Source organism: Mobula hypostoma, chromosome 7 (genome assembly GCF_963921235.1).
Source record: "Mobula hypostoma chromosome 7, sMobHyp1.1, whole genome shotgun sequence".
Lineage (NCBI taxonomy): Eukaryota > Metazoa > Chordata > Chondrichthyes > Myliobatiformes > Myliobatidae > Mobula > Mobula hypostoma.
Window position 1 is genome coordinate 109,737,333 of NC_086103.1, and position 13,956 is coordinate 109,751,288.

Genomic DNA, 13,956 nt, shown 5'->3' on the forward strand with positions numbered 1-13,956 from the left:
TTAACAAGCCATGTCTCGAGGAACATCCCAGCTTTCCTGTTTGGTTGAGCCCCAAATCATACCAACCCTAGATGTATATTGCTCATGACAGGCAGCCTACTCGCCACTGAGTCACATGGCTGTTAGCAGGGTGAGCTAAAGAGCCAGGTTGGTATACAAGCCCCGGTAAGAGGATTACATATATATTCCAGGAGTACAGAATTATTTGCCTTCTTCTCACAAATAGAATAGCAGGCAACATAAATATGTTGATTCAGTCAGGATTATGCATTTTGCAGAGAAGTTATTGACACCAATCCCATCAGTCTGAGGTGCCCCATGAGAATCTCAAAGTGTTCTGTAATCAGAACCAGAAGTGCATTGATTATTACAATGATTACCAGAAGTGAATCATCAAAGTGAATCAACACACCACCTCAGACTCAGCAGTCATTAAGTAGTTGTTACCTCCAATTTTGCACGAGGGAACACCTTATGCTTATGATACAGTTGAGGGCAGGTGGGATTTAATGTTATATTCATGACTCTTATTGCACCAATAACATAATCAAATGGCTGGCTGCGCTGTGTTCATATCCATGAGATTTCCCTTTGCACACATCCTCAATTGCTGCCCTTCATTCTGAACCTCACTGGATAGGACATCTCTCCTTTTCAAGCTTATCACAAGTGCTTCCATACATTCCACAAATTAGGGAAGAACTGTTTCATTCTCATTAAGCCATGATACCAAGGAAGTCTTAACTCCCCAGAGATGCCAAGAAAGCATGTTTTTTAAACAAATAAGATAGAGATCGGTTTTAATCTTTGTTGTTTAGTTCTAACTGATGCTTGCCACCATGTGGATTGCTTTCTTTTTTTTTAATATAATTTTTATTGAGTTTTCGAAATGATTAACATAGAATGATAATATCTACCCTCCCCCCTCCCCTTAATCCTTCCCCCCACCCTACCTAAAAAAAAAGAAAGAAGAAAGAAGAACTGCCTGGATATTGGAAAGTTTCCACATGCTCCATGGGATTCAAAATAAATTTAGTATATTTATTTATTACTTTCCCCAAGGGATCAACATCTTTATCATTGGAGCAACTAAATATGCCGTCCTATCTTTTGTAAATATGGGTGCCAAATATTCAAAAATGTATCATATTTATCTCTTAAATTATAAGTAATTTTTTCGAGTGGAATGCAACTAGAAATTTCATTATTCCAACGATCCATACTTAAATACGAATCCAATTTCCAAGTAACTGCTATAGCCTTCTTGGATACTGCCAATGCAATTTTTATAAACTCTTTCTGATATTTATTCAGTTTAAGTTTCAGTTTTATTCCTTCAATATCACCTAATAGAAATAATATAGGGTTATGTGGAAGTTGAATTCCAGTAATTTGTTCCAATAAAACTCTTAAATTTATCCAAAAAGGTTTAAATTTGGAACAAGACCAAATAGAATGTAAGGAAGTACCAATTTCTTGATTACACCAAAAGCACTGATCAGATAAGTTTGAATTTAGTCTATTTATTTTTTGCGGTGTAATATATAATTGGTGTAAAAAATTATATTGTACTAACCTAAGTCGAACGTTTATTGTATTTGTCATACTGTCAAGACACAGTCTTGACCAATTTGTTTCATCAATATTAATATTCAGATTTGTTTCTCATTTTTGTTCGGACTTGTGGATTCCTTGTTTAATTGTCTGTTTTTGAATCAAATTATACATAAAAGAAATAATTTTTTAAATTTTTCCTTTTTGAATTAAAATTTCAATTTCATTGGGTTTTGGCAAAAACATTGTTTGACCCCGTTTGTCTTTTAAATAAGCCCTTAATTGAAGGTAACAAAAGAAAGTGTTATTTGATATTTTATATTTATTCATTAATTGTTCAAATGACATCAATATACCTCATTCATAACAGTCTCCTATAGATCTAATCCCTTTTTGGTACCAATTATATAAAAGTTGATTATCCATTGTAAAAGGAATAAGTCTGTTTTGAATCAAAGGTCTCCTTGCTAATAAAGATTTCTTTATTTCATTATTAACATTTATCTTATTCCGTAGATCAATCAAATGTTTTAATATAGGAGATTCTTTCTTTTCCTGTATCCATTTAGATTCCCATTTATATATAAAATTTTCGGGTGTATTTTCTCTATCTTGTCTAATTCTATTCTAATCCATGCCGGTTTTTGTTCGTCAAAGAAAGATGCGATAAATCTAAGTCGATTTGCTTTATAATAATTCTTAAAGTTTGGAAGTTGTAACCCTCCTAATTCAAATTTACATGTCAATTTTTCCAATGATATTCTTGACATCTTACCTTTCCAAAGAAATTTTCTCACACCTTTATTTAACTCTTGAAAAAATTTCTGTGGCAATTGTATTGGTAATGTTTGAAACAAATACTGTAATCCAGGAAATATATTCATTTTTACAACATTGACTCTACCCACTAATGTTATTGGTAGTATCATCCATTTGTCAAGATCTTCTTGAATTTTTTTCAATAGTGGTAAATAATTAAATTTATATAAATTCTTTACATCATTATCAAGTCTTATATCTAAATACTTCATACCATTTACCGGCCATCTAAATTGGGTTACTAATCAACATTGACTATAGTCTCCTTTAGCAAGGGGTAAAATTTCACTTTTATCCCGATTTATTTTATACCCTGATACCTTCCCATATTCATCCAATCTAGAAGATAATTTACGTAATGAATGCCGTGGGTTTGTTAAGTAAATCAAAACATCATCAGCAAATAGATTAATTTTATATTCCTCCTGATTAACTCTAAAACCCTTAATATCTGAATCAATTCTAATTAGTTCTGCTAATGGTTCTATCGCCAATACAAATAAAGCAGGTGATAATGGACAACCTTGTCTAGTTGACCTTTTTAACTGGAATGGTGTGGAAATTTGACTATTTGTCACTACTTTAGCATTAGGGTTAGTATTTAAAGTTTTAATCCAGTTTATAAAAGGTGCTCCTAACCCATATTTTTCTAATACTTAAAAAAAAAATCCCATTCCAATCTATCAAGTGCTTTTTCTGCATCCAAGGCTACTACTATACTCTTCTACCTTTTTTGTGCCAACTGAATTATACTGAGTATCCAAGTTACATTATCGGCCAATCGTCTATTTTTAATAAATCCTGTTTGATCCATATGTACTAATTTTGGTAAATATATAGATAATCTATTCGATAAAATTTTTGCTATTACTTTATAATCCGTGTTCAACAAAGAAATAGGCCGATATGATGCTGGTTTTAAAGGATCTGTATCTTTTTTTGGCAATACTATTACAATCGCTGTTGAGAAAGATTCTGGGAGTTTATGTATTTTTTCCGCTTGACGTATTAACTCCATAAAAGGAGGAAATGATAAATCTTTAAACTTTTTATAAAATTCAAGTGGAAAACCGTCCTCTCCTGGAGATTTATTACTTTGAAGTGATCTTAAAGCTTCTTGGATTGCTTTTTTGAGAAGCAACAACACAATTTCCACTTGCTAATCATTGAAATGAATCATCCAGGTGATAAAACAAACATTAAGGTCTGTCCTGTACTGAGTTTTACAATGCTTGTTTCTCAGTGTTATCCAATACAAGACATAATACCCAGATAACAATATGAAGGGAAAAAGAATATGGATAATATAAGCAGGTTATTGAATCAATTGACACAATCGCAGAATTATGTTCAACTAAAACCATTAAGCAGGTTTGATACCATAAGTTAGCAGAAACTATGTTTTGATGAGTGCTCATGTTAACAAGATGACAGGGTTTAGGGTGTAAGAACAGAGGGGAGGTTGCTTCATATATCATGCCAGCAATGAGGTTTTGTACACTGATCAACATAATAGGTCAAGATTCATTCACAAAATCCACAACACAGACATGCAGGACAAAATGAAAATTAATTTTACTTTGATTACTTTTTTCACTTTATCTGAAAACAGATCATAGATAAACATTAAAAAGTACCATTTGCATGATTTTATGTTAATTTGAAAACACAACTCAGGTGATACAACTCAGGTATTACGGAATACATGGAAACAGTCCTGCTAAAAGGTTGATTGATCAATATATAGCTCAGATGCGCACCTTAAATAAGTTTTTAATATGTTTGTTTGGCCTCCAATTCTTGAAAGGAGTAATAATTCATAGCATTCATGAGACTATAACACCTTAAAAATGGCTTATGTAATGCTGTGCGCACTTAGTGGCCACTTTATTAGGTACACCTGTACACCTGCTCATTAATGCAAATATTTAATCAGTCAATCATGTGACAGCAACTCAATGCATAACAGCATGCTCACATGGTCAAGAGGTTCAGTAGTTGTTCAAACCAAATATCAGAACGGGGAAGAAATGTGATCTAAGTGATTTTGAGCGTGGAGTGATTGTTGGTGCAGACGGGGTGGTTTGAGTATCTCAGAAGCTGCTGATCTCCTGGGATTTTCATGCACCACAGTCTCTAAGGTTTACAGAGAATTGTACTAAAAATAAAAAAAAACATTCTGTGGGCAAAAATGCCTTGTTATTGAGAAGTCAAAGGAGAACGGCCAGACTAGTTCAAAAGGACAGGAAGGATGCTGAAGGGGACAACATGACAAACCTTGATGTTTGGGCTACAACATCAGAAAACCACGAGATACCTAACAAAGTGGTCATTGACTGCATTTACAACTGGTATTGGTATTAGGTTCACTCTGTATGAATGACATTTTAGCAAACAATTACTACTACTGAATATAAACTACCACTTGAATAGATGATTGCTGACATTAACTTCTTCTAATTCAACAATTTAAAGTCAATATGCATTAATTCAAGTAATCAATGAAAAGACAAATTCAAAATACTACTTTATTTAATATAATCATCTGCTTATCAACGAATTATTTCCCATGCGAATTCGAGAGTGAGTTTGCAATTTACCTGGACCATGGACTCAGTCAATTGGTCTTCATCTACTTCCAAAATAATTTTTTTAATTTCCTCATAAGGCATCCGGAAAGATCCAAGAAAAATAGCTACAGAAAACATTGGCACAAATGTGGAGAAAATATTACTTTCTGCAATGAAACAGAATTTTAATTATGAGTATATTAAAACCACTTCCAGAATAACCTATCATACTTACAGAGATTCTGTGCTACCTTTGGGTCTAAGACTTTAAGCTCTTTAATTTTCTTCTTAATGTTTTTTCTCTCCTGATATTCATCTTTTTCATCTGTTGATACAGATAGTTTATTATTACAGTACTTCAATACACCAATTCTACCTATTTTTGTGTGTAGTGTACATCACTAAATTGCACGTTTACCTTACCCCGATGTCAAAATGCATTTCAAGCAAATGAACTAACAATTCTTATGCATTTGTACGCAAATCGTTAGCTTACTGGAAACAAGAATGAAACAGTTAAACTTAATTGAAGTAATTACACTTTGCGAAAGATTGCATGGCAAGAGAATCCAAATGCTTTCTCAGATAGAAATCCAAAATTTGGCAAAAAGATTACACCCAAGAATGAATTGAACAGACAACGGCACCAAATAAACACTTTCTGTATTCTGTGGCACTTTAAAAGTAATTTTAAAACAGATCGAGATATTGCACAAAAATTTGAACGACAAGTGAAACTGCCTGAACCAAAATCATGCTATAAGAAAATAATTGAAAGTTGTTGTTGATGATGACAGGGAGAAGGTTAGAAGTTCAAACACAGAATAATACCAATCAGTTGGGGTAAGTTAGGCAGGGCAATAGCAGATGGAATTTAATCCTGAGAAATACGAAGTAATGTATTCGTGGGGGTGGGAAAGGTTGCGGGATGGGTAGGTGAGCTGTCAAATAAGGGTAAATCATGTACAGGTATTTCCCAGATTACATTAAGTTAAAAGTAAACAATTTCAATGAGGATCGATTAACATGGCCATTTTTAAACTCATCTTCCCAAGTTCTGTTATAAAGGCACAGAATCGTAATGTTCCACACCCAACGGTTAGTTTTGATGTCCTTACAGTGTCAATGAGTGTACATTATGACATATTATTTTACAAGTGTCAACAAAAGTGATTGCCTTCTCAGCACCATTCCCTCCAAGCTGCATGGGTGCATGGCCATGCAGTAACTGAAATACTGCTATACACATAGCCTTTGTTGCAGCACAGCTGGAATTTTCTTTTTTATAATGTTAATATAATTATGAAATACCCTGTAATTATGTGTTAATAAATACAATTCATGAATTTTCTAAATAATAAAATACCACAACCTTTATTTTGAAACATTTCAGAGCTTCAACGTATTTACATTTTCAGTGTTTCAAGTTACAACACAGCTACAAATTGTAACAATAAACCCAGAATGGAAGTTGGTAGCTCATTATTAATGAACTGCCAGCCCACTTGACCCCATCAAGTCAAAACATTTTACTTTTGCCATTATGCCTGTTCATTGATTTGACTGCCTGACATTGTGTACTTGCATTGTGAGTTGTGGTTTGAGTATGCTTGATGTGCATATTACAAAAAAAAACGCAAGGTGCTGCGCGTTTTTCAGGCTATGTAAAAATTTCCTGCTCAGAGCAATGATTGGACATCGCAGCTGTAAAAAGAAATAGAGGGAACATTGCTTGTCAGTTTCCAAAGCATATGTTTTGAGATCTCAAGCTGAGGCAGGTACTACCAGAACATTTAAGAAGCATCTGAAAGAGCTCATTTAACACCATAATACAATGGATTATGGACTAAATATAGTAAATAAGGTTACTATAGACAGGACTTGATGGTTGGTATAGATACAGTGGCTATATGCTTGCTTTTGTGCTCTTGGCTCTAAAGTTTAGAACCGACTAAGAGAATGTACTGTATAAATGCATCTATATTAATTCTGCTGAAGAACAAATCTTTTAATATCTAGTGCGACAAGATCTAAACTTAACATTATGGTCCACAGCAAAACGTCGCCGACCTCAAACTGCCCCACAAACACCCAGTAATCCACTTCAATACAAGCTTCTGCTTGCCTGAGGTCAATTTCTATCAAGTGTTGAGGATTACTGATGTTCAGCAACAGCAAAGTATATAAATTGAAAGATTAAGATTTCCTCCAAACAGCAAACCAGGATTTAAAAAATTTTCCTTTTTAAACATTTTATAGAGATTGAAATAAGAATTGGCACACACGGGTGAGGTTATGGGAAAAGTTCAAATGTCAAATAACTATTAAAAATAAAAAAATAAGTAACATAAATTTTTTAAGTAATTCTTCTGACCCTAAACCTATCTTTACACTAAATCTTAAGAAACAAAATTGTTGGGAGGAGTCATGTGGGCGCCGGGCAAGATGGCCGCATGTTAGCGGAGCACCAACAACCCACCATGAAATTCTATTAATTAGAGCATATTTATTCCGCCTTGTCCGGATACAGCTGTCCCGCAGTTAGAAACTGTTTGTTTTCTTCACTAAAAGTGCTAATAACAACTTTGTGAGATAACTCTGTACGATATCAGGACCTTCTAAGAGCACTACAACGAGCCGCGTGGCTACAAGACAGAGCCCACAATCCGAGGTTCAAGCCGCACTAACGACACAGACGGGCCAAGTCTCCAAAATTTACTGGCTGAGGTCGTATGAGTTCCACTCTACTCGTGGTGGCTGCTGATGTAGCTACGATTAAGGAAACAACACATTGCCATTCAAGAGAGGCTGACGGAAGCCAAGGGCTGCCTCTCCAGTGTGGAGGACACCACTGCGCAACTGGTGGGTGCCAGCGAGCAAAATAATAAACGCTTGGACCTGCTGTGGAACCGTGTCGAGGAGCTGGAGAACAGGAGCAGACGCAACAACGTCAGGCTGATCGGTCCAAAGGAGGGTGCGGAAGCGGGCAGTCTGATTAAGTGTATGCAAAGAATCTTGTCCGAAGGATTTGGCATCGAACTGAACATAGAGTTTGAGATTGAGAGGGCACATCGGGCCTCGGCTCCTAGTCTGGTTGAGAATCACCCTCCCAAGCTGGTCCTAATACGATTCTTGCACTCTTCGGCCAGAGAGAAAATACTGCGAGCAGTCAAAGCCAAGAGAGGAGTTGAGTGGGAGGGATGCAAAGTTTCCTTCTTTCCAGATATGTTCAGAGAATTAGCTGAAAAACAGAGGGCATTTACTACAGCTCGGAAAATGCTGCAAAAAGTCAACATGAGGTATACACTTGCTTATCCAGCAGTTCTACGCTTCGTGTGGAAAGGAAAAAACAAGTTCTATACTACTGCTGCAGAGGCAGAGAAATTCATTCAGGGAAACTGCGGTGCTCGTGCTGACTGAGAGACAGGATATGATTGCAATAATAGGTGGAGATAACTTTTTTTTTAGGTATAACAAGGTGGGTGGGGAGCTGGTTAAAGCAGTCTGATTAGGGCTAGGCTTACTAGCTGGCACGGCACTTGCAGACCATAGCATGTGTCTTTTTCTTTTCTGTTTCTTTGTGGAGTTTATCCTGCCTGTTCGTTTTTATTTGTTAGTTAATCTGGCAGGAATATATTATTTCTATGTTTTTGGGTTATGTTGGTTCTTTACTTGTTGTTTGAGAGCACAGCATTTGCAGTGATTGTTGGTAATAATTGAACATGGGGATCGAGCACAGGTTTTTTTTTGGAGTTTTCATTTTATTGCATTCCAGACTCAGCCATCTGGGTAAATGTATATTTTTGCACATGTGTGCATGAAGTTTAGGACATGAAAATGGTTAATTTCATATCATGGAACATTAATGGGTGTGAAAATCCAATCACAAGGAAAAAGATATTGATGTTGCATTTGTCCAGGAAACACGTTTTAAAGATGTTGAATCACTGAAATTTAGAAGAGATTGGGTGGGCCAGTTATTCTATTCATCATTTAATAGCAAACAAAATGGGGGGAAGGAGGGAACGTCGGCTCAAACCATGAGAGGACTGCATCGGGCATTTTCATGCCTTACAAGGTGCAGATTGGAAGTCTGTGTGGGGCGCCACTCCTCCCACAGACATTAGAGCAATGTGTGATTAAATGCCTTGCTCAAGGACACAAACACGCTGCCACAGCTGAGGCTCGAACCAGCGACTTTGAGATCACTAGACGAATGTCTTAACCACTTGGCCACATGCCCAACACAAAATGGGACAATCATTTTCGTTAACTAAAAACTTCGTTTTGTATTGCTTGGGGAATTTAAAGACAAGGAAGGCAAGATAATTTGTATAGATGCACTTATTAATGGGGTTAAAGTAGTACTTTGTAACATACTACTTTCAATATAATTATGGAGAAGGATAGGTCTGGACCCAGGGTTCAGATTTTTGATTGGAGAAAGGCTAACTTTGAGGAGATGCGAAAGGATTTAGAAAGAGTGGATTGGGACAACTTGTTTTATGGGAAGAATGTAATAGAGAAATGGAGGTCATTTCAAGGTGAAACTTTGAGGGTACAAAATCTTTATGTTCCTGTTAGGTTGAAAGGAAAGGTTACAAGTTTGAGAGAGCCATGGTTTTCAAGGGATATTGGAAACTTGGTTCGGAAAAAGAGAGATATCTACAATAAATATAGGAAGCATGGAGTAAATGAGGTGCTCGAGGAATATAAAGAATGTAAAAAGAATCTTAAGAAATAAATTAGAAAAGCTAAAAGAAGATATGAGGTTGCTTTGGCAAGTAAGGTGAAAATAAATCCCAAGGGTTTCTACAGTTACATTAATAGCAAAAGGATAGTGAGGGATAAAATTGGTCCCTTAGAGAATCAGAGTGGACAGCTATGTGTGGAGCCAAAAGAGATGGGGGAGATTCTAAACAATTTCTTTTCTTTGGTATTCAATAAGAAGAAGGATATTGAATTGTGTAAGATAAGGGAAACAGGTAGGGAAGTTATGGAAACTATGATGATTAAAGAAGAGGAAGTACTGGCGCTTTTAAGGAATATAAAAGTGGACAAGTCTCCAGGTCCTGACAAGATATTCCCTAGGACCTTGAGGAAAGTTAGTGTGGAAATAACAGGGGCTCTGACAGAAATATTTCAAATGTCGTTAGAAATGGGGATGGTGCCGGAGGATTGGCGTACTGCTCATGTGGTTCCATTGTTTAAAAAGGGTTCTAAGAGTAAACCTAGTAATTATCGGCCTGTGAGTTTGACATCAGTTGTGGGTAAATTGATGGAAAGTATTCTTAGAGATGGTATCTATAATTATCTGGACAGACAGGGTCTGATTAGGAACAGTCAACATGGATTTGTGCATGGAAGGTCATTTTTGACAAATCTTATTGAATTTTTTGAAGAGGTTTCTAGGAAAGTAGACGAGGGTAAAGTGGTGGATGTTGTCTATATGGACTTCAGTAAGGACTTTGACAAGGTTCCACATGGAAGGTTAATTAGGAAGGTTCAATCGTTAGGCATTAATATTGAAGTAGTAAAATGGATTCAGCAGTACCTGGGGGTACGAATTGACAATAAACTGGACTGGTCTAAGAACAATGAGGCTGTCTACAAGAAGGATCAGAGCCGTCTCTATTTCCTGAGGAGACTGAGTTCCTTTAATATCTGCCGGACGATGCTGAGGATGTTCTACGAGTCTGTGGTGGCCAGTGCTATCATGTTTGCTGTTGTGTGCTGGGGCAGCAGACACCAACAGAATCAACAAACTCATTTTTAAGGCCAGTGATGTTGTGGGGATGGAACTGGATTCTCTCACGGTGGTATCTGAAAAGAGGATGCTGTCTAAGTTGCATGCCATCTTGGTCAATGTCTCCCATCCACTACATAATATACTGGGTGGGCACAGGAGTACATTCAGCCAGAGACTCATTCCTCCGAGATGCAGCACAGAGCGTCATAGGAAGTCATTCCTGCCTGTGGCCAACAAACTTTACAACTCCTCCCTTGGAGGGTCAGACACCCTGAACCAATAGGCTGGTCCTGGACTTATTTCATAATTTACTGGCATAATTTACATATTAATATTTAATTATTATTTTTTCTATTACTATTCTATTACTACTTATTATTTCTACTGCTATTACTATTTACTATTTACTAATATATTACTATTACTATTCTTGGTTGGTGCAACTGTAACAAAAACCAATTTCCCCCGGGATCAATAAGGTATGACTATGACTATGACTATGTGAGACGCCAGAGAGTAGTGGTGGATAACTGTTTGTCAGATTGGAGGCTGGTGACCAGTGGTGTGCCTCAGGGATCTGTACTGGGTCCAATGTTGTTTGTCATATACATTAAAGATCTGGATGATGGGGTGGTAAATTGGATGAGTAAGTATGCAGATGATACTAAGATAGGTGGAGTTGTGGATAATGAAGTAGGTTTTCAAAGCTTGCAGAGAGATTTAGGCCAGTTGGAAGAGTGGGCTGAAAGATGGCAGATGGGAGTTTAATGCTGATAAATGTGAGGTGCTACATTTTGGTAGGACTAAGCAAAATAGGGCATACATGGTAAATGGTATAGGGCATTGAAGAATGCAGTAGAACAGAGGGATCTAGGAATAATGGTGCATAGTTCCCTGAAGGTGGAATCTCATGTGGATAGGGTGGTGAAGAAAGCTTTTGGTATGCTGGTCTTTATAAATCAGAGCATTGAGTATAGGAGTTGGGATGTAATGTTGAAATTGTACAAGGCAATGGTGAGGCCAAATTTGGAGTATTGTGTACAGTTTTGGTCACTGAATTATAGGAAAGATGTCAACAAAATAGAGAGAGTACAGAGAAGATTTACCAGAACATTACCTGGGTTTCATCACCTAAGTTACAGAGAAAGGTTGAACAAGTTGGGTCTTTATTCTTTGGAACGTAGGAGGTTGAGGGGGGACTTGACAGAGGTGTTTAAAATTATGAGGGGGACAGATAGAGTTGATGTGGTTAGGTTTTTTCCATTGAGAGTGGGGTAGGTTCAAACAAGAGGACATGAGTTGAGAGTTAAAGGGCAAAAGTTTAGGGGTAACATGAGGGGGAACCTCTTTACTCAGAGCTGTGTGGAACGAGCTTCCAGCAGAAGTCGTTGAGGCAGGTTCAATGTTGTCATCTAAAGTTAAATTGGACAGATATATGGATAGGAAAGGAAAGGAGGGTTATGGGCTGAGTGCAGGTCGGTGGGACTAGGTGAGAGTAAGAGTTCGGCATGGACCAGAAGGGTCGAGTTGGCCTGTTTCCGTGCTGTAATTGTTATATGGTTATATATGCATGTAATAAGGAAGACCCAGACTTTCTTAACAAGGTGAACAAAATTTTAGGTACCAAGGAAGGAAAAATAATTTTAGCAGGAGACTTTAACCAAGTAATGGACCCTGTTATTGATAAAAGCAAATTTCAGACATCACCAGTACCTGGGGACAGGACTGCCTTACATCAACTTATTGAGGATATCGGTCTGCCGGATATATGGCGATTGGTGAATCCATCCGGAAAAGAATATACATTTTTCTCTCATCGGCATAAATCCTGCTCTAGAATAGATTTTTTTCTAAAATCCAACTCCATTGTAGAACAGGTGATAGACTGTAAAATTGGCCCAATAGCATTATCAGACCATGCACCAGTTGAAATTCAAATTGATTTAAATACTGAAAGGGGAAGGAGGGGTAGATGGCTAATGAATACTATGCTGTTAAAAGATGAGGATTTTAGTGATAAGTTGGCTGAGGATCTGACTTCGTTTTTTGAATTGAACATAGGGACCACAGTAAAGCTGTCCTCGGTATGGGAGGCATCCAAGGTGTATATAAGAGGAAAATTAATAGCACAAACATCTAAAAGGAAGGAGGAAAGTATGGAGCAAATAAAAAATCTGGAAGCAGAAATAACCACATTGGAAAAGGTCTTATCAAGACAATATACCGATGACTTATACAAAGATCTGTGCAATTTGAAATTCCAGCTAAATAATATATATAACAAAGAAGCAGAATATACATTATTTAGATTAAAAACTAGTTTCTACGAAGGTGGTGACAAAGCTGGTAAGCCGCTGGCACGATATTTAAAGCAGCAGAATACAAATAGTGTTATGCCTGTAATTAAGAAAGGGGATACATTAGTGTCAACATCTAAAGAAATAAACAAAGTCTTTCAACAGTTCTATGAACATTTATATGCATCACTGTTTAACCATGACCAAGAGGAGCTGAATCAGTTTTTTGCTAACATAAAATTGCCTACATTATCCCCACAATAAGCTGAGTCCTTGGATGCCCCAATTACTAAGGATGAGGTCAGACAGGCTATTGCGGCTATGAAAATGGGGAAATCTCCAGGTATGGATGGCTTCCCAGTTGAATATTATAAGAAGTTTCTGGACATATTGGCTCCTATTCTAACAAAAATCTATTCAGAAGTATTTAATTTGGAACCTTTACCTAACACATTTAATGAGGCATTAATATTGTTGATCCCAAAAAAAGACAGGAATGCAATAGATCCTTCCAATTATAGGCCTATAAGCTTAACTAATGTGGACTGTAAGATACTGACTAAAATACTGGCTTCGCGATTAGAGAAAGTATTGCCATCTATAATTAATACTGACCAGGTTGTCTTCATTAAAGGCAGATCTCCAACTGACAATGTAAGAAGATTACTGCACAACATGGCTGAACTCAAGTAGCATCCCAGTTACTGCCATCTCCCCAGACGCCGAAAAGGCCTTTGACAGGGTTGAGTGGAGATTTTTAACCACAGCCTTGTCATTCTTTAAATCATGGATTAGAATTTTGTATAAGAACCCTAAGGCTGCAGTTATTACAAATCCCCATTTCAACATTTCAAGGGGTACACGCCAAGGCTGCCCCCTCTCCCCACTGTTATTTACGATTTTTTTGGAACTGTTGGCAATCATGATTAGAGCAGATCCAAATATAAGAGGGGTGGAGGGAGGTGGA

The 13,956-nt window shown here is 36.9% G+C and overlaps 1 protein-coding gene across 1 annotated transcript in view; it reads right to left on the reverse strand.

The window, feature by feature from the left end:
* Positions 1-13,956, reverse strand: part of LOC134349446 (protein diaphanous homolog 3-like) — a 576,191-nt gene that overhangs the window by 296,571 nt on the left and 265,664 nt on the right. The window contains exons 18-19 of the mRNA XM_063053764.1: positions 5,179-5,268; positions 4,974-5,068 (exon numbers count right to left, since the gene is read on the reverse strand). Coding sequence (XP_062909834.1) covers positions 4,974-5,068; positions 5,179-5,268 — 185 coding nt within the window. The remainder of the gene's footprint in view (positions 1-4,973; positions 5,069-5,178; positions 5,269-13,956) is intronic.